This window comes from Parus major, chromosome 11 (genome assembly GCF_001522545.3).
Source record: "Parus major isolate Abel chromosome 11, Parus_major1.1, whole genome shotgun sequence".
In the NCBI taxonomy this organism is placed as follows: domain Eukaryota; kingdom Metazoa; phylum Chordata; class Aves; order Passeriformes; family Paridae; genus Parus; species Parus major.
Window position 1 is genome coordinate 15,661,407 of NC_031780.1, and position 20,796 is coordinate 15,682,202.

The 20,796-nt window shown below is 39.1% G+C and overlaps 1 protein-coding gene across 3 annotated transcripts in view; it reads right to left on the reverse strand.

The window, feature by feature from the left end:
* The window catches only part of LOC107209655 (neural-cadherin-like), a 70,612-nt gene that overhangs the window by 37,910 nt on the left and 11,906 nt on the right, over positions 1 to 20,796 (reverse strand). For all 3 annotated transcript variants that reach the window (XM_033517096.1, XM_033517098.1, XM_033517097.1), the window contains 5 exons: positions 8,372 to 8,569; positions 7,027 to 7,252; positions 4,391 to 4,595; positions 2,586 to 2,697; positions 1,130 to 1,379 (listed from right to left, as the gene is read on the reverse strand). In XM_033517096.1, the coding sequence (XP_033372987.1) occupies positions 1,130 to 1,379; positions 2,586 to 2,697; positions 4,391 to 4,595; positions 7,027 to 7,252; positions 8,372 to 8,498 (920 nt within the window). In that variant the 5' untranslated portion in view covers positions 8,499 to 8,569. The remainder of the gene's footprint in view (positions 1 to 1,129; positions 1,380 to 2,585; positions 2,698 to 4,390; positions 4,596 to 7,026; positions 7,253 to 8,371; positions 8,570 to 20,796) is intronic.

Sequence of the window (20,796 nt, forward strand, 5' to 3'; positions counted from 1 at the left end):
GAATTTTTTTTTAATTGTTTTTTGTTTCCAATTGTTAGAGATGTTTACAGCATCTTAAATAGAATCACTCGCTTCTGATTAAAATATTAGGAACAGATGCAGATAAATATTCTTTATCTCTGAATAGTAAAAGAAATAAATAAATGAATGAAAAACAGGCATCAGCAAAAGAGTGAGAAACATAACCTGGTTTAGTATTTGAAAATATAGAGAGATCCAATAACAAATTCCAAAAGATCAAATTTTCCAAGCCATATCTTCTCAGCAATGTTTAGAAAAGAAAGGAAGGCACAAGATTTTGAAGCCAGAGGTTATCTGCACATAAAACAAGGACTGTCAGAAAGCTTTGATGTTTTGTTCAGCTAAACCCCAAGCTTAGCACCACTGAAATCTTCGCCTCGGTTTTGTTCTGAGGAACTTCTACTTTTAAGAGTAGAAGGGTAATGCAGAAGCTGACTGGAAATTCCATTACAAAGTCTTTAACATCAGTGCAAGTTTACAGCACTTCTGACACTGCCTCGGATGCTTCTGGTTCCCAGCTATGGAAGAAAAGTGCTTACATGTATTGAGAAGAAAAAAAAATAAATATATACATTCAATTTGTAGGGCATGGGACTAAGTGAAATTAAGTGAACTCCACTTAATGTCATTTGTCTTGTGAGTTTTGTAATTCAGTTGTCACTTAGGATTGTGTCATCTAAGCATTTTTCTTTGACAGCTATAAACCCGGGATGCAGACTGCTGACTCTAAGTTTAAACTGCCTAATTAAAAGGCAAAATTCCCCCATGTCTCTGGATGAGGGCTGATGGCAACAACTGCTTGCTTCTGCTGACTGATTTCCTTTGGTGGTGGAGAGATGCTCCTGAACTTTATAATCTGAAATTACTGCACCATATCTTTCAGTAGACACTAGAAAAAATGAAAGTGCAAGATCTGTCAAAAGAGATTGTTTATCTATTTTTTTTTTTTTTACTGAGAGCATCAGAGTCAAAATACCAACCCACATTTGTCAGTCCAGCTCTCAGCTTTGATTGAACCAAATCCATTTGCCATTCTGTGATCAGCCTTTCAACCAAAATACAAAAACCAGCAGTAAAAGGTAACAGAGTCTGAAGAATATGTATTTACATTGCCTGAGAAAACTCAGGTGCTTCATCATTCACATTGGAGACATGGATCCTAACAGTTGCTGTCCCAGTCCTGGGCTCTTCCCCTTGGTCCACAGCCATAATGATGAACTCATAGAGGTGGTTAGGGCGCTCATAGTCCAAGCGTGCTGCTGGAAAAATGGTGCCATGAGGAGTAATGCTGAAGTCTTGGCTCAGAGTGTAATACAGCAGCTGGGCATTCTCCTTTGAATCACAGTCAGTGGCTGTCACTGTCAGAAGAGAAGAGAAAGACATGGTATAGATCAAGGTTAAGAACTGGAATGGTAACTATATTTACTACTGCTGTAGCAGGATTTGCCTTGGCATGTGATGCTTGAAATCAGTCAGAAAACTCTGCTGTCCCTTGTGCTTTTTAATGAACTAATCCTTGCTCAGAAATAAGCCATTAAAAAAAAAAACAAAAACCAAAGTGAATTCCCTGGGAGAATTTAGATGATAGATCTTGACTTTGTTAAAGAGTCCTGTACCATCAAGAATATATTCCCCTATAGAGAAGTGTACTCTCATATCCACCTGACCTGCACTGCTGACTTAAAATCACTCAGATCACACACTGTGCAATTAAAGATGGAATATTCGCATATATTATTCCACTGATGCCCATTATGTGTTTGTCAGATCCCATTCATAACCTACAAAAATCTATGCTAAAAGCACAGTTACCAGACCAGTAACTGACAAACTACCATTAATACAGGATAAATCACTAAATAGAACAGTAGGAGGTTATAAAATCCTATTTACTAGGGAAAAGCAATTTTCCTGCAGTTGAATTTCCTTTTCCCCCTCAAGATTTAGAGAAAGTTTATGTAAGGTTTAAAGGCTAATACAAGGCCCTTACACAGCTGCTTAATTGACACAAATTTGTTTTATTTCTATACTTTACACAGCACAACCACTTGAAGCTCAAGTTCTTGGTCTCACTGGGAAGAAGCAAAGTCTTCTTGTCAAGCATCCAAACAAAACCTCACACTGAGCAGTTAAACTGTACAGGAGGCTTTTAATGCAAGAGAATAGAATTCCTACAGCAAGCCCACACAGGACTCTCAGAAACAGGCGGAGGTGAGCTGAGTGTACATAACTTCTGATCCAGGATCACCCTCTTCCTTCAAGCAATGTAGCAAGACTGCTACTATGAGCCTGCTACTGTAATACCAACCACAAAAAAAGTGGTTGTTCTGTTACTTCAAAATTTCACAAAGATAATCTGTTTTGTTTGCCTTCCTGTTCCCCCAAATTGTTTGGGCTGTAGCAGTAGGAAATAACTCTGACATGAATCTACAAGGTGTCATCTGCCTTCAGAGAGCTGCAACTACCCATGCTGGGATGGGTAATTTTGCTTTCTGAACTGAATCCTAAGTAGTGCAAGGGAGAAAAATACGGTGAATATAATAAATGGCTTCAGGAGCACTAACCTTGGAGAAGTGCAGTTGTCATAGGAACTGTTTCAGGAACACCGACTTTGCTGTAAATCGACTGATGAAATTCGGGGGCACAATCATTCACATCTGTGATTACAACCAAAACCTTAATGGAGAAGAGGGGAATGTTAAACAGCAAAGTGAATCAAGGGAATGACCTCACTGCTCTGGAAACATCATATGGAAGAATTTCCAAAAACATCCTTGAAGCCTTCAGCAGCTATAGGATAAGACATTTTTCTTAGGTTGCTCTTTTTCTGCTGAGTGCCACTGAAATATTACATTCCAAGATACTAGCAATTGCCAAGTCCCTGACCCTGCAGCAATGTTTTCCACTCACCCTTCATCTCCATTGATTATTCCTTATTACTAATTTAAAGGAAAATGGACCACCTGCTTGCCAAGCACCCTTTTTCCATTATCTTATCTTGCAACACTTCTGTGATTTGTAACATTAAAAACTCTACTGCCAAGCATATTACATTTTAGCAGTATAAATCTCCAAGACCAAGTTCTGAATTCAATTACAGCAGCACAAATCAGATATAAGTGGAACTGATCTCCAGGGAAGTGGTCACAGCCACAAACCTGACAGAGCTCAAGGGGTGCTTGGACAATACTCTGAGCACAGGGTGGGATTGTTGGGGTGTCTGTGCAGGGCCAGGAGTTGGACTCCATCCTTGTGGGTCCCTTCCAACTCCGAATATTCTGGTATTCTGGTAAACCAAGTAAGAGGTACCATTTTACCTCTAATATCTTTACAAATGCTTCCTTATCCTGCGACAAGTGTGAGCCCCACAGCTGTACAGTTTACCCTCCAGAAAGGAGTGTGTCAAGGAGCCTTTCTGGTGGCTCATCCTGCTGCACCTCATGCAGTTCTGGAGGCATTCTGCATTAAAGAGCACCAGGCAGAGGTGAATTCCATGAGCCTTGCAGAGCAGACATGCATGAATTAGAGCATGACCTGCTCTCTCAGCTATTGAGGTTGTATCAGTGCAAAGCAGGCACAGGTTAAACTACCTCTAGGCTAAACATATTTGTAAAATCATCTCATAATCCTCTTCTGATTCATATTTTACCATTCTTCATCTTGTAGTACACAAGGATCAACAGAAACTATCGGGCTCTGGGGTGCTATAGCCAGAGTTTGTTACGCTGGCATATTGCTTCCTGTCTGTGTCCTCACACTTGATCCTAATAATTCTGTCTCCAGTTCCCTTATTTCCTGCAGCAGGAACAAACTCATATAGCATGCTTTTCCTAGCTCAGTGAATCTCAGAATTCAAATAACTGTAATAACTATAATAAGAAATATTTTTGCTGTCAAACAGCTTTCTAAAATACCACAAACCATCAGCTTTTAGTATCAGTGAATTTTTATTACTTTCTTGTTTTATGAGTTCACTTTGTGTTCTTGATACAAAACAAATAATTCTTTGTCCTGCCTTTGTTTTAGAGTGGAATAATTTCAAATGCACCTCATACTTGATGAAAGTAGAGTAAGACAAAACCTCATGTCTGGCTTGGCCACATCCATTTCGATGTGTTACCAGATAAGACCTGGGATCTACAATGGGATGGCTTATTGAACCCTCAGAAACAGCCTCTAGAGCATCTCCAAGAGTAAAATCTAAGAGTACCCAAACCACTTCTTAACATCTCCCCATAGACAGAAACTCTTAAGATGGACAGCAGAATGGCCAACATGGGGAAACGGGAGCTCCTGGAGAATCAGCACAGAACTCAAAAGGATGAAGGAAAATGGAAATGCACCCAGGCTGCTGGAGGGGAACACCTACCTCAGCAGCACTGCTGAACTGCTCCTCATCCTCCTCTGCTCTGACCAGAAGGAGGTGCTGGTGGGGGTCACTTTCATAATCCACACTCCGAGTCAGACTGAGCTCTCCTGTTGCCCGATCGATACTGAACAGACCCCCAGGATTAGTGAGCAAACTGTAGCTCAGGGATTTCTTCTGATATGACACAGCAGTGACTGTAAGAAAGCTGCATTTAAAACAAAAATAAAAAGAGAGGACTCAAGGATATAATACAACATTCTGAACAATATGACAAAAGCAATGCATATCAGAAATGATGGTGCAGCCCTGCAGGTCTGCTCAGAGGTATCCTCAATGCAGTCAGTGACAGCTGTATCTAAACACCAAATTCAAGCTTTTTGTTACACAGTGGTTCTGTCACCTTGGGGTTAAACAGATAAAGACAGGATTCTTGGAAGCAGAACACAGTAAGGATTAAAAATGCAGGAACAGAGGATTTAATTTTTGCTGCAACTGAATTTGCCTACTTCAACTTCCTTCTATGGTAGTGATGGTTTTCAGGCAGGAAACTAAAAGATAAAGCAAGATGAAAAAGATTTGTTTTAATAACAGCCCAGTAAGTTTGCTGCAGTCACACCATCCTAAAGTTCCAATAGATAACTGCAAAAGGATAAAAGCCAGGCCCTAACAGCAGTGTGTGTTACAGCTTACACTTAACATATATTTTTAGCTCATCTGGCACCATCTTTTTTCCACTGAAGTCCAATGTGTTTAAAGCCTTCAAGTGGAAACACCCACAGTAAGAAGTAAAAGAAGAAATTTAAAACTAAATATTTTTAAAGGATTAAAACCAGAAAACTAATTCCTCAAGTTCTCTTGCTTTAACATGCAAATTTCTTAGGAAAAAATTCCATCTCCTAGAACACACCAACATGACCCTGTGGCAATTACAGTCAAAAAAGCACAAACTCATTTTGTGCAAACTCTTTTTTCCCCACTCCTGCATTCCCTTGATGCTGTGTCCCACTTCCCTCTGGTGCCCTACTGAACCCATGGACAACACTGCTGTAGGTCATTATCTCACTGAAAATACAGTTTTCTCCTGTATTTTCCTGTGCTGAGGTCTCAGGCAGTTTCAGCCAGGGTAGGGCTGCATTCCTGCCAGCAGGAATTATTTTGCTCCCTGCCCTGGCTGCATGTTCAAGCCACCTCTCCTCTCCTGCCAGCACTGAAAATCTCAAGGCCATGCTGGGAGCATATTTAATAACCCACCTGAAAACTCTTTTTGCCTTTTTTGTCTTTGTAACTCCTGGGCTCAGCCTGCCCATGCAGCTGTGGCTCACTGGAGTTCCAGGCAGCCCAAAGGAAGGGAAAGATGTGGAAATGCTCCCCCCTGCTCAGCAGCAGCCTTAAATCAGGCTCTGATTAGGAAATCCTAAACCCAGAAATCCACATGACAGCAACTCTGTTGTGGTTTGGCAAACCAAAGCCACTACACCTCCACACCTGAATAATTGGTCCAATTGAAATATGAGAACTTTAGCATTCTAAATGGATTTTCATGGCTATTTCTGGCCCATGCATTACAGAAACATCTTTCACACATTCATGGTGTATATTCAAACCTTTTCAGATGTAACAACCACAAAAAATACTTCATTCCTTTTGGATATTTCCAAGTTATTTGATCAACTGACTAATCTACTGTCATCTAAGGTGTGCAAAACTGTTTCTAATAGTGATTAAAAAGTTATGAATAATTTTATTTTTAATTCTAAACATTATTGAACCCAAGACAGCAGGTACCTGTTCAATATTCTAGTATTTTGCAGTTATTCCATTTCTTTTATGCCTGTGCAATTTAATTTTATTGCAGTTTTAAAGAAAAACCTTGTTATCTACTAATATTTTTTTAAAAAAATCTTAACAGCTTATTTAGACACTGTAAAACTGAATGTTGCAGAGTGAACATTAACATCACAGATAATAAAATACAAATAATAGTTGAACTGACACAGAAGAAACACATTGACTGGACAAAAGTATTCTCAATTCAAGAGAAAATATTTGTTGTAAGAACAAAACAGTTTGGAAAAGAAGGGATTGAGTATTTACAGTGGACTTTTGTCACTAACATTTTCTGTGATATTTCCATTGACAGAGTTATACAAAGGATGGAGAAATAAAATGACAAGTTCTGTGGCATCTTTGTTTTAGCTCAGTTTGTCATTGTGATGAAGACAGGAAAAAGAATCTTGATTTTTCCAATTTTCACTTGGTGGAGAAGGCACTTCTCCAAATTTGACACATGAAATTGATGTATTTTTTCACACGGGATATCTTTCTTTATGATGTAACAGTACTCATTTGTATCCCACATTTTGTTTGAAAATTCAGAGCCAATCAACATCTAATCCTTTCTGTATAATTTCAAAAATAAAAAAGCACAACCATTCAATATCACTTTTCCCTGTAAAACAGTGACTAAAACAATTCATCACCAAACTGTGTCTGGATCACCTCTATTAAGAGACCGAAATTGCTTCTCACAGTGTTTATTTATGATATTCACAAACAATAGCAAGGCTCTGGGGAGAACAAACAGAAGTGAAAGCCAGGACCACAACCCCAGGGCACTATTTGGAGCTGTTACTTACGGCTCTCCTTGTGGGGTGCTCTCAGGAACATACACCAAGTAGGACATGTTGGTGAACTGTGGGGGTCGAACTCCAGCAATTACAGAGACAGAGGCTGGGGACCCTCTGCTTCCGAGTTTATCTGCTGCCAGCACAGTCAGCAAATACTCCTTGTCCCTCACCAATGGCAAACCTGTTGTTTTAATCCAGCCAGTGTCCTTCTCCACTTCAAATCTGTCTTCACCACCTAAAAGGAATGTGTCCACAAACTGTCATCAGCAAGAACATTTTTACTTGATTAAAATTAGGAGGAGAATACAGTGGCAATTCCCAGGTCGGCTTTGGCTTAGGATCAACATGCACACTCTGAGGTTCAAAAGTTTGTTTAGAACTTAGGAATCAATCATTACATTCATCATTCATGATTTCATTTCAAAATGCCATTTCATTCTCGGGACAATTATCACTCTTCTTTATCACTGAATTATAAAATGGTTTGGATTGGAAGGGACCTTGAAGTTCATCCCATTCCACCTGCTGCCATGGGCAGGGACAGCTCCTACAACACCAGGGTGCTCCAAGCCCTGTCCAACCTGGCCTTGGACACTTCCAGGGATCCAGAGACAGCCACAGCTTCTCTGGGCACCCTGTGCCAGGGTCTCCCCACCCTCACAGGGAGGAATTTCTTCCCAATATCCCACCTAAACCCAATCTCTGTCAGTTTAAAGCCATTGCCCCTTGTCCTGTCACTCCAGGCTCTTCTGAACAGTCTCTCTCCATCTTTCTTTTATCCTCCAAAACTTTACTGTTGCTTGACCCCAAGTACCCCTTACCAGAAAAAACTCCACGAGAGGTAATTCTGCTCCCCATCTGCTCAGACACTTTTGAACTATTGTTAAAGTTTTTTAAAAGGAGACACACAAAATATTATCATTGAGTTTGTACAAGCTTTGCACACCTCAGACCTTTAGAAGTTTGTTACAAATGAATCAGAAGCATGACTCCCACAAGGGATGGGAACATTAAGCCTCCTCTCCACCCAACAAGCTACTCCTCCACAGGAGGTGTAAATACAGGAGTAAATACCTCATAAATACAGTCCCCACTGCCACCCCCTTGCCAAAGCTTTGGGATCACTGACTGCTCCAGTCCCCATCATCCCCAAGGATATATATGGGCAGGAACTCAACTTTGCAAAGAAATCTGTCCATACATCAATAGAAGTTGATTTTTCTCACACACAGAGATGAAGGTTTATAAACCTTTTGCTGGAGGAAGGAAAAACAAAGCTGAGGATAAAAAAGTCACAATAGCAAGGCACGACTTAGCAAGGCACGACTCATGGAATGGGAGGGTTAAAATTTACCTTCCAAGAGAAAATATTCCACAGTTCCATGGATCCCTTCATCTGCATCCACAGCAAGCAGCTTGTACACCTGAGTCCCTGCTGCAGCCTCGGGGGAAACCACAGCCAGGAAGGGGAAGGGCTCCATGGCCCATTCAGGGACGTTGTCATTCACGTCTGTCACAGTGAGTGACACGTGCACCAAGTACCAATCCTTCCCTAAAAGTCACAGGAAAAGGAAGAAATCATTGGACAGTACTTCATGGCAATCTGAATTTCAAAAATTAAATACTTGTTGCCAAAAAAAATTCTAATCTACCCTAACCAGTAGATTTGACCTTCTATAAAGTTCACTGAAATCCTAATAAAGTTTTCACTCCTATTTAAGTTTAAATATTATTAAATACATACAGTAAAAATCCAGAAGAACAAACCACCACAAAATAGAACTATCAAATTTTAAAAAAATCAACAGCATAAGATACTTAAAAATTTAGGAAAAAATATTTATTATACTTTTACCATTATTCAATTAACCCATGAAATAGCACAGCTCCTAACAAGTAATAAGTATCAGCCAGGTATTGCTGAAAAGGTGGCAGAAAGGAGACTTGAGACAGTGATGGAGTGAAGGGTTTTTTTTAACTGATAATTATCAGTAATATCAAGGAGTTCAGTGTGAATAAAACTTGGGCCTGTGGGCCAGTTTGGCTTCCAGCAGACTGGCATTGACCTTGTAAATATTTCTGCTACAGAAGCCAAGCTGAGTGCTCCTGCAGGCCATATTTCATGTCTGTGGCTGCAGAAAAGTGAGCCCTGTGTGCCTCCAAAGGCAGCACAACTGTGCTGGCACTGCACTGTGCTCCAGCCTGGAACGTGGCCCAGGTAAAAACAGCCATCTACACTTACAACATGACCTATCCACAAGCTTAATAATGGATGTGAAGTCAGAATTCTTAAAGTTGATGGTGCTAATACTTGATTTCAGTGTTGATTTATTATTTATACATACATGAAAACAAACAGACAAGCATTTATTTCCAAAACATCTACAGGAATTGAAACAATGTGCAAAAAGGAACATCTAAAACTACCAGTTTTAATTTAAACCTAATTAATAATACAAAGACTTTAGTATTTAAGTATATACTGAAGTAGAAAGTGCTGCCAAAATATCTAATCTCGTAGACAGTGTTATGTGGCTAAGCCCATTCTCCCAGGAAGTTTACTTAGGCTAAACTGCTGTATTCATTCTCCCTCTCTACTGCAGCGTGGCATCCCTTGACAAAAAACATCCATATTCCAACTAAAACCTGTTCCTTTGTGTTAGGTGTGCATTTACAGATGTTATCCCCTCACTCCCACAGCAGCAGCACCTCTTGCAGCTTCAGCTTTCTGCACTCAGAAGTTCCTGTCTGCTGGCACCTGGCAAGTTTAGCACAGCACATCAGAATCTGCCATCTGTGAACAACCAGCTGGTGGACTGCTGTAAAGAAAACTCCTTGGTGTTGTGACTGGCAAAGTCAAATATAAGTTTCTTAGTCTAGATTCCTGAGACTTAATCCATTGCGACCTTTGAGTACATTCTATTTTTACCCAGAAAATTCTCTTAGCAGAAAAAAAATCAGCAGTCACCCAGGATAATCACTGAGTCTCTTGAGTTCACCTCATAAAATTGTATTAATTCATCTGTATTTTAAACCTGTGAATACATGGCCTTTTTTTGTTTCTAAGAGCAATAAAAAGTATATTGACAGTAACTTGTTAAATCCAAATTAATTTCCTTGTAATTATACCCAGTACCCAGAATCTAACATTCCAGAGAATATAGTATCAGTTTATAGTAGCACATATGAAAAAACAGTGCCTACAGCAAAATATCTAAGTTATCAAACAGTAAATTACAGAAATTATCAGTTTCCTGAAAAAGAACCTGTATTTGGTTTTCCCATTACATGCCTTGCACCACTGTGGAACATGGATACATGCAACATGTGCTCTGACATTTTCATGGCAAAATTCCCAGTTACCTTGTATATCCAAGTCTTACAGAGCCTTCCTGACTGTGAGACCCCTGTGTGTTATGTATTACTGCACCTCTGCAGACACAAGTGTTGGGAGGCCCAGTGCAAGGATGCTCAATTCAGCTTCTGCAGACAGATATTCTATAAAACAGTGCCTGTGAAGCCAAAGTTTCCAAAGACTAACTCAAACTGCCCCACCACAAAGCATAGCTGACCACTGATCCAAGGTTAAAAAACACCACAGCAGCACACACCAGGGTGAGTTCTGAATGAGAAGCCAAACGCAATCAGTGACTGCTTGAACACTCCTAATATTTTAATTAAAAGGTGTCCAAACAGAGTAGTTGCAAAAGGGAGAAGTTAATGTCAAAGTTGTCTGTGTCTTCTCAAAAGAAGAGCTCTGGTGGAAGCTGCCCAAGTTTGTATTAGCCTAGTTTGCCTGGGCATGCTGTGGGCTTAAAGTAGCAGCACTAAATTAAAGCTGGGTTAAGAACCTTTGAAAATCTGCCCCTATAATAGCAAGACCTATTGAGGATTTGAATGCTACCTTGGTAACCCTGCTAGGAGTAGAAAGGTTACTGATGTCTGTCTCTCCGGAGTCTGGAAATCACTCTCCTCACTCATCAACCCCTGAACTCACTCTTGTTCCTAACATGCTCGAGTTCCTAACATGTGCGTAGTGTGTATTCCTCTGTCAAAAAGGAAGACACAATTTAAGAATATGTCATTTTTATTGAAGTAGTAGTAATAAATCTGGTTACAAATCCCACTTTTGTCACTTAACCAATGCTAATTCAGTGAAAATTAATACACTGATACTTAGAACATACTTGTAACTGATAAACAGTTGTAAGAAAACTCTGCATAAGTGCATAAGGACCAAGCTTAATCCTCACATGCTCTAGCAAACTTTATTACTCAAAAACTCAAAGCACTTGGGCATGCTCCTTCAGGTACTTGTATTTTAGCATTTAAGAGACGTTGGTGTCATTCTGAGATGTTAGCAAGACCAAAGCTTTCAGCACTATGTTGGTTACTTCTGAAACGTGTGAGTAATTTTAAGAATTTTGTTAGGACAGTCAGCAGGAAGTGCAGTGCAGGTAACAGAAGAGACAGGATTTAAGTGCCTCTCTTGACCAGCATCCAATTCCACTGACTCTACAGATCTTACTGGTGTATTATCTTCTTCCATCAACCCCAGACAATCTGATCTGTAAGAAAAAATGCTGAATAAATCATCATGATTTCCCATATAAAGGCAGTCTGAAGGAAAACGACTGCAAGTGAGTTTTCCCTTGACTGCATACCATACAACCTACAGTAAAACACCAAACAGGACTGGACTTCTCTGCAGAGACCTACAAATGTGACCTGACAACTTGTGCCAACAACATCAGGGTGTCCAGCGAAGCAAGCCTGGACAAGGACTTGCCAGAGGACAAGGAACGTGATGAAGAGACTGACAGCAACAATAATGACTCTGTAATATGTAAATGTCTAGCAGGACAATGCATCACGGATTTCAAAGTACATGCTCCTGAACATGATTTCTTTAAATGTAACTCCACATTCTAATTAGCACAGCAAGTATTTCCAAGTTTTTGCTTTATTGTAATTACCCCAATGCACACAAAAGGCAGCCTCTTGTGTTTTGGAACTGACACTGCTGCTTGACACTGCAGAACAGACCTTAAACCAGAGTTTCAACTCATTTTGAGTAAGGTAGATGAAATTAATTTTCTCCCTTAATGATGAAAATTTTTGTGCTTTAAGACAGTGGATGGATAGGAATTTTAGAAATATGTATGTCTCTACAGTTCAGGTGTCTCAATGCCTCTGCCCATCAAAACATCCCCCATAGGTACCTTACAGACAGATTAATTATACATGTACATCAGTATATTAAAAGTAACACTGCATGTCATGAATCTGCGTTCATATGTAATGATTAATAGTAGTTTATTAGTAGTATATGTGCAGTAAAATTGCTGTGCTACAGAAGAAAATAATATGTTACAATTCCACTCAAATCTTAGCAGAAACAGCTTAAAACTGATAATCCTCTGTGGATTTGGGTTAAGTCCTACAAACACACAGAGAGGTTGTACTGAAATTATCTGTTCCAAATCCCAGGCCCTGACAAGCAGTGGAGATACCTGCCACTGCACCCAGCAGTGCAAGTCAACCACAACTGAGATCCTAAGTCAGGAATCTGATCCAGGCTTCATTTTCCCAAAAAGAATTTTCACACTGTTGTGTAACACAAGACCAATTACAACTGTCTCGATATTAAATGCTAGATGTTTGACTTTCAAGCCAGGCACACCATAGATATCTTACACAATGTCATCCATTCAAAAGAAATCCTACCCAGAGAATGGTTCTGCTGATTAGATTGTTGGCACACACATGGATTTTGCATTTGACAGATTTTCTTCCCTAGCTTCAGACAACAGAAAAATTTAAATTGCTTTCTCACAGATACTGAGCAAGAGGAGATAAAACACAAAATGGCCTTTGCTGATCATGAACATGACAGTAACGTAACACTGGAACATCTTATGTCAAAAATGAGTATTTTTTTAAGTCATAGAGAAAATAATACTTCATATTCAAAAGAGTAAAATCATCTTTTTATTCAATCAGAAAGTATCTTTCCTCTTATTTTTCTTCAGTATGGAAACTAATGAAAACAGGTTCTGTAAGCAGATTGCTTTTCCCACCACTTATTTGCCCTTCGCAGTATCAAATCTAAGCCCTCTCTACAGCTCTCTTTTCAATTTATACAGAAAACTAAAACTAAAATTATAAACTCTAGTCCAGAGGTTTTTCCTACTTTAGCTGCTTAATTCCCTATTAGAGTCAATTCGTGTATCATCAAAAATCCTTCTTAGGGCAGCTCATCCTGAAGTCTGCTTTTTTTCTCTCTGATATTCCCTCCAGCTGGAATTACTTCCTTTTAACTTAGTATTACTGACAAAAGCTGCACTGAAATTCATTCCCTATCAGCAAAATCGATCTTCATAATCCACTGTTGAAACCTCATCATAGGTATCTATCTATAATTGCTTATTTTTCATGCCTATTTGTGGTGAAAAACAGAAGGATTTATTATACTGCCTTGCTCTGAAATCCAGTCACATTAGGTAAGGTGATACACCAGCTGGCCACGTTTCTGCTCACAGGAAATATATGACAGGTCATCACTCATCATTTTCATCCCTTGGGAAAAAAAAAAATCTAAAAAAACCCAAAAAATTAAGTAACTTGCTGGGAAGTTTAATCAGAGTAAAAATGGAAATAAATGGCAATGAGTCAGTAACAAAATAAAGTCTCTAAAATATTTAAACAGGAAAAATAAAAACAACCAAACAAAACAGGAAAAAGCCTTAATACCCATATACTAAGTAAGTATATGTACATGTAAGAAGTTACACTTCTACACTATGGGTTACACTTCTCACATCAAATTTAAGATATATAGAGAAACTTAGGAAGGGAAAGCCCTCTCAAAATCATGAACTTCTTGGGACAGTTCAAGTGAAAGACTAGTCAAAATTGAAGAACATACTGGAAACTACAAAAAGCAAACAGGTATCCTGATGGGATAATGGTCTTTAGGTTCTTTACAGCTTTACTGAATCCAGGTTTATCTGAAAAATCTCTTCTGTGATATTCACCACGAACCAGTTCCTTCAACCTGCTGTTGCAGCTGGTTATAAAGGTTCATTGGATTGCAGAGAGATACTACAATCTGATAAATCCTGGCATTTCATACAGCAACTAGAAAAAAATATTCCCCCACCTACCAATAAAGTTACACCAAAGGTGGCAGGAAGAAGGCAAAGGATTTAATATTTAATCATTCATTTAACAGCAACTTTTGAAGGTTCTGGTTAAACAAGGCCTTGAAAATCACGCTTGCTGGAACAGTCTGACTGCAGTTTCAAATACTGTAGGTCAGAGCTGCCTCTAAACCCATCTCTTATCACTATGTCAAATTTTAAAAGATGCTGTCAATCTGTGAAATCCAACATATTCTCAGACTTCTGATTGCATTAGGATTATATGACTGCCTTTTCTCTCAAAAATCCAATGGATAATTCTGTAAGACGAGACTTGAAAATAAAATCCTTATTTCATTAAAAATGTAGGCTTCTCTGCATCAGTGTAATTGATAAAACCGACAATGCCAGACATTCTGATTTTAAAAATCTGACAATAGAGAATATGTAGTTGGCTGAACATGTCTCTGCAATTGTGGACAGACATTATACATTCCTTGAATGTACTGAGGGAAGAGGTATTATATTATCATGATTAAAGAACAATGGGTGAGAAGCTAGGTTGCTCCTGGCATTTTCAGGTCATTACAATTTAGGTTTAAAAGGAGATTATGAGAGTGCTAAAAGTCTTGCAAGCCTTGAGGTTACTATTGCTATTACATACTGCCCTACATCCATCAGCAAATTAAGTATTCAAGCTGGTATTTTTCTTTATGGCTTGTGGCTTTTTCTAAGTTGCTCCCACTTCTTACCTTAAATAGAAATATTTTCTTTGAAAACTCAGGGGGTTTTTGTTTGGGTTACTCCCAGTTAAATGTTTGGAGTTAGTTGGTTGAGAGGATATTGAAGTTTTGAAGACTATGCAAGTATCATACTGTGTTATTTTAAAATCTCACTCTCTTCTATGTCTTCATGTAAAATACCTACTGACATAGAGTTTGGGAAGATACATTTTCAGAAAGAAGAATCTTAATGCCCTAAGCCTCTAGCTGCAATCAGGAGAAATCTCTTCTCCCATTTTCATATCATAACATGAGATAAAAGCTACTGGTTATTGTACCCAGTCCTGCTGTATATCCTTCAAAAAATAGGACAATTATGCACAAACATTTCTCTACTGTCATTTCTGAAAATTCCTGAGGTATATGATGGGCTACTTTTAAGTACAGTAGTTTGCTCATTCATAAAACATAAACCTTCTAAAGAGATAACTTTGATGGGCTCAAGCTGGGGACAGCCCACGTTCTCTCCTAATATGCCTCATCTTTTTTGCAGACAGAATAATGACAGCCTGGCATGTCTCTGCTCCTCACCATCATACGGCTTTTAAAACTGAAGCTAAAGCAAACCAGAAAACAAAAATAAAGAAAGCATCAGAGGAGCTCAATGATCAAGGCAGAAAGGATATTAGCATAAATAACCAATTAAAAGACATTAAGGTGATGACCATGTTAGCAGGGGCTTCCTAGGGTGGTATCAATCTTGTGAGGGTGGCAGTCAGGGAAACCAAGCATGCCCAGGTGTGAAATAATGACTGCAAATTAATAACCACAACAGACATCCTTAAATAACAAAACATGTGTCTTAATGAATTACTATTGATTGCCAAAAAGCATTATCATAAGTAGAGAACTTGGCTAAAGCAGGAGCAGCTACTGTGCCACAGTAAAATGGGAAGTTCTCTTGAAATTTTCCTTAGAAATTCCTGGGGGAAATCCAGCTTGTTTCTCTGTAGTCTTTCATGTGCAAGGAGGAAAAAAAAAAAAGGAAAAAAAAGGTAAAAATGCCACCACAATCAATAGCCTCACCAACAGAGCCTGCTGTAGTTCCATGGATCATTATGGAATCATAGAATTGGGTTGGAAAGGACCTTAGAGCTCATCTCATTCCAACCTCCTACCATGGCCAGGGACACCTCCCACCAGATCAGGCAGCTCCAGAACCCATCCAACCTGGCTTGTATGTTCTATAATTTATTAGTTCTATCAAATTGTCAAATATGTGCTGAAATTAAGTTAGATCTTGAGAAAAAAAAGAAGTTCATTTCTTTTGCAGAAACTGAATGTTTGAGATGATAAACAGCCAGAAGATCTAAACAGCTTTGGTGTTCAAGTCACAGCAGTCTCAGATATTTTTAATCTGAGTGCTTGGAATAGAAAGCAGAAAATTTCAAAATATTCAGACTGATCAAACATCAAGATGGTGCTCCACAGTTTCCTTAGACATTCCTTTCTACCACAAATCAGTAACACTCCAAGCCTGCAAACACCCATAGCTGTCCTGAATGCACACAGACCACACATTGTTTTTTACTTAATTGCATGAAAACCTCTGAAGTTTAAAGAAATCCATTTGCTGGATACTGGATGATGATTTCACTTAAGCTCAGTTTGAAGTGTAACTGCTGACAGCTGTAATTCATGAAAGAGGTAATAAGAAATGTAAAAGGCAAAACATCACCCAGAAGCTACTTAATTCTTAGGGATGATCCCCCCAGAATCAATACAGCCAGTAAGGGACTAAGGCCTCAGATAAAATTAAAACAGATGATCTTTGATTTCCAAGCATGAAAACCTTTGAGGTGAAAAGATTACTAAAATTGGTATCTCCACTTTCCATATTGATTTAAACAGGATAAATATATTTAAAGTAAATTTAAAATGTAAGTTTTGCACAAGTTGGAAGGAACATCAAACATCACCCTCAGTGGATCCCCTGATAAGAAAAAATGAATGACAGGAGATTACAAAGCTAATGCCCATGGATCAAGTAAGGTCAAGGGAGCTTGAGACAGCAGGATTAGAGAGGCAGGATCTTTAATGCACTTCCCCCAAGCACTAATGGAATAATAATGGGTCCTTCTCAAATTAAATGCTACCCCATGTTGCAATATTAATGTGTATGACAGTCCAAGAAATTTTACCTTCTGCTCACTGGGTACAAACTTCAAATAGCATTATGCTGTTGTGAAGAATAAATTGTATCCCAATAAACTGAATGGCCTAAAATCCTGAAATGCCACCAAAAATATGTGAGCATAACCATCAGTCCTTCTAGGCAAGGTTAACTAAAGGCTATAATCCAGGGCTGAGTGATCAGTGGGGGCACTAGAGGAAACTCCTCCTAAAGGTCCATGTGGCAGTGTTCAATTCCAAGTGGGATAAGAGCTCACCTGAAGCTGAAATACCATCCAAGGCACTATGTCCTCACTTCTCCAGGCCCTGAAATTCCTCCACAGGCTCAGGAGAACCCATTCCATCAAAAAAACACTGAATTTTTTCTAGTGACTAAGTACTGCCTCCAGGAAACAAAAAGTATGATAAAATTAAGTCTACAAAGTATATAAAACCAGAGAGATACACAGTGAATAAACAGAACTAGTAACTAGTATACTATTTCCTCTACAGCTTGCAATTAATTTTACTGTAGCAGTAAAATAGGCCAAATTGTTATTTCAGAGGATAAAAAAAAGGATTGGTTTTGGCATCTACATTAAAATAAAACCATGACATTGACAACCAAAATATGTCCAGTCACAAAGCAACTCCAGCATGCAATGCATTGGTAATGAGAATAATTATAGTAGTGACTTGTGCACATCACTACCAAAGATCTTAGAACTCAACTGAAGCTTTGCAAAAAAACCCTCTACCCTGAATGTTGAAAAGTTCTTCATACTGCAAAAGCCCCTCCAATCTACCCCTGACACAGGAAAACAAAGCCTGTGGTCTACTAAGAAATCCTCCAGGCTGTGGTGAGTGTGTTACATTGGTAAGTACTTGCCAGGCCAAGTGGAGTGAGCTCACTTAACTCATACCTTCAACAAAATGCAACTCAGAGAAAGAAACCCCTTCCTTGTCATGAACATGTGGAAGATACCTGGATACTGAGATGCTAAAGGTCTGGTTGCATCTGGAACTCCAGCCCTGCACACACTATTGTGCTGATTATCCAGGAGAGAATTGAGAGGAAGTAAACAGAAAAATATTCAAAATATTATTTTAGCTGAAGGGGGAAAAAATAAACACACAGGCTGTTATATGCCACTTGAAGAAAAGTTAATTCAGGCAAAGGACAACGCCCACACAGTCCCATTCATGAACTAAAGAGTGGGGGCTGTCACAAACTAGGAAGAAACTGCTCAACATTCCTTTATTACCATATACCCATCTTCTTGCTACTATTTTGAGAATGCTCCATCAGTCAAAAAAAACGAAAACCAGTCATTGTGCCGAGAGATCCATTAGGACCACTTGTTGCACAATGCTTTTAAGCACTTTTTACTGCTGTAGTTAATGAAGTGCACATTACAAATGAATCACAAGAAACTACATTGAAAAAATAAAGGAAAAGAGAGTAGACTTTTTATGCCAAAGTAGTTAAATATCTTGTCTTATTCTTGACATCATTGCCTGGGTTGAAGAAAAGTGTAATGCCAGAATTAATTATTGGTTTATTTTCAGTTCTCAGTTACCAGGAAGAAAAAATAGTGGAAAGTGAATAAAAAAAATTGAAGAAATTAATACAACTTTATACCACTTGAAAATAAATAGATACCTAATCTCATAAGCTCTAATACTAGAAACACATAGCTACTGAAATGTATATGGTTATGTGTAATGTAAAATAAGTGACCACAAATATTAAAAGTGAAGTAAACTGAGAACCTGAACCCGTACTTTTAGTCACAACAAAATTCAGTGTAGCCATCTCCACACTTCAATTAATCTTTAAAGTTCACTTCTGTGAATATTGTGTTTTCTCCTGTAACTTTTGCAATATTCTGTGTCTATTTCAGACAAAGTAAAACACATAGTTATGCTAGGCATCTTTCTCCTACCCCTTCCTTTTGGTTTTCTTTTCTCAATGACTGCAGTTTGGATTGTAAGGAGAGACAGAACTTTCTAAATTTGTTTCAAAGTACTATGTTTAATGTATTTTAACTCCTATAAAAGGAGTATAAAAGCATTCAGCACCTTGAAAGAGTTTTGAAAGTATCAAGTCATTATTAACCTTTAACAGATGAAAACAACAGTATTATGAAGATGTCTTTTGAATTTAGTCTCCTTTAAACCAAGAAACTTAAAATCACTGCTATGTAAAGTATGGCATTTGGACTGTCCACACTTAATTGCTGTCTACCTAATCTCAGAGTCAGACCTTAGTCCTACATACTTCTTAGAGATTTATTCTCTTACTGTGACATACTAGCAGCAGTAATTAGGCTAGTGGAAAGTGCTCCAAAGTACTTAGGGAAACTACATGATGGCAAAAAAAAAAATCCCTGAAATTAAGTTAAAACTTGTATCAGATTTTTTAAAACTGTGTTACCAATCATTGCCTTGGAAGTGAAATCTCGGGCATGACAGAATGACAAGCTTTGTTCCAGGCAATTTCAGACTTCTACATTCAGACTAGGTAAGTGAAAAAACGATTACAAAGGTGAGACCAGGCAGTAACCGGGGGCAAGGTTATCTAGCACTTCTCTAACAATATCTCCTTGATCCTGACAGAGGGAACTGTGACACCAGCAAAGGGCTGGAACCTGAGCGGGTGACAGAGCGGGTGAAACCGCAGCAGCACGCTCGGATTGAGCCGATGGATTGTGTCACTGCCCCGGAGCAATGACATTCCCCTCGGCAGGTAGCCTCGCTCAAGACTGAGTAGCGGGGGAGGACACACACAGTGCCATGGTTTGGAAATCGGTCTGTCAAGTTCTTGGTGTGCGGCCAAAGCTCAGGCTGGAACACAGCACAAAGCCAGTGCAAGTCACTGACACCAACACGCGACAGGCACGGCAAAGCCCCGGAGAGAACGAGAGGAGATCTGAGAGCTGCTGCTGCCCCGCTTCACAGGGGGAAACATCCGTGCCACCGAAACCGCCAGCGCTAATTACAGCCCTGCAGGCATCCTCAGGGATTTCACAGGCACCGAGGAATAAACTGCCTCACTCCTATGGGTTCCCCCAGCCAGAAAGCGGGCGAGATAAAGGAGAGGAATGGCGTGGGAAGCTTTTCATCTCTGCCGCCTGCGCGGCTCTGTGGCTCAGGGAAATCACCCTGAGCAGCAGCACTGCTCAGCATCTTCTGCACAACCACTGCGAGTCCCATCCTGCCAAACCCCTCCCGAACCTTGCCAAAATTCAGTCGGGACAACCAACTTATTTCTTCTGATAAGATTTTCTCCAGAATACTCATTAAAATATGCTTAAACTAATCTGTGTTTTCATAGGTGAAAAATATTAACCGAGATGACAATTAAAAAGGAAAGAGAATTTTAAAAAGCAGTATGTTTAATCAGTAAATTAAATTAGCTATTCCATTTAACTTGAGTAAGAGCTTGTGAAAAATGACAATTTAAGTTGCAGAGGTGCCATTTTAATGATGTACATTGAACTCCTAAGATACTTTTTAAAAAGAACACCTACCTAAACACAAAGGCTCCAGTCCTGCAAAACTCCACATCATGCTTATAAGTCAAACACACTCAACTTTAATAATGACTCATTATGGAATGGCTTCAGAGGTATACTTTAAGTTAGGCACTCACAGGATGAGAGCTATAGAGAATATTTTAACAACAAACACCTGTGTACTGTATCTCACCCATTCACTAACAACTAAGAATTCTCACTGGT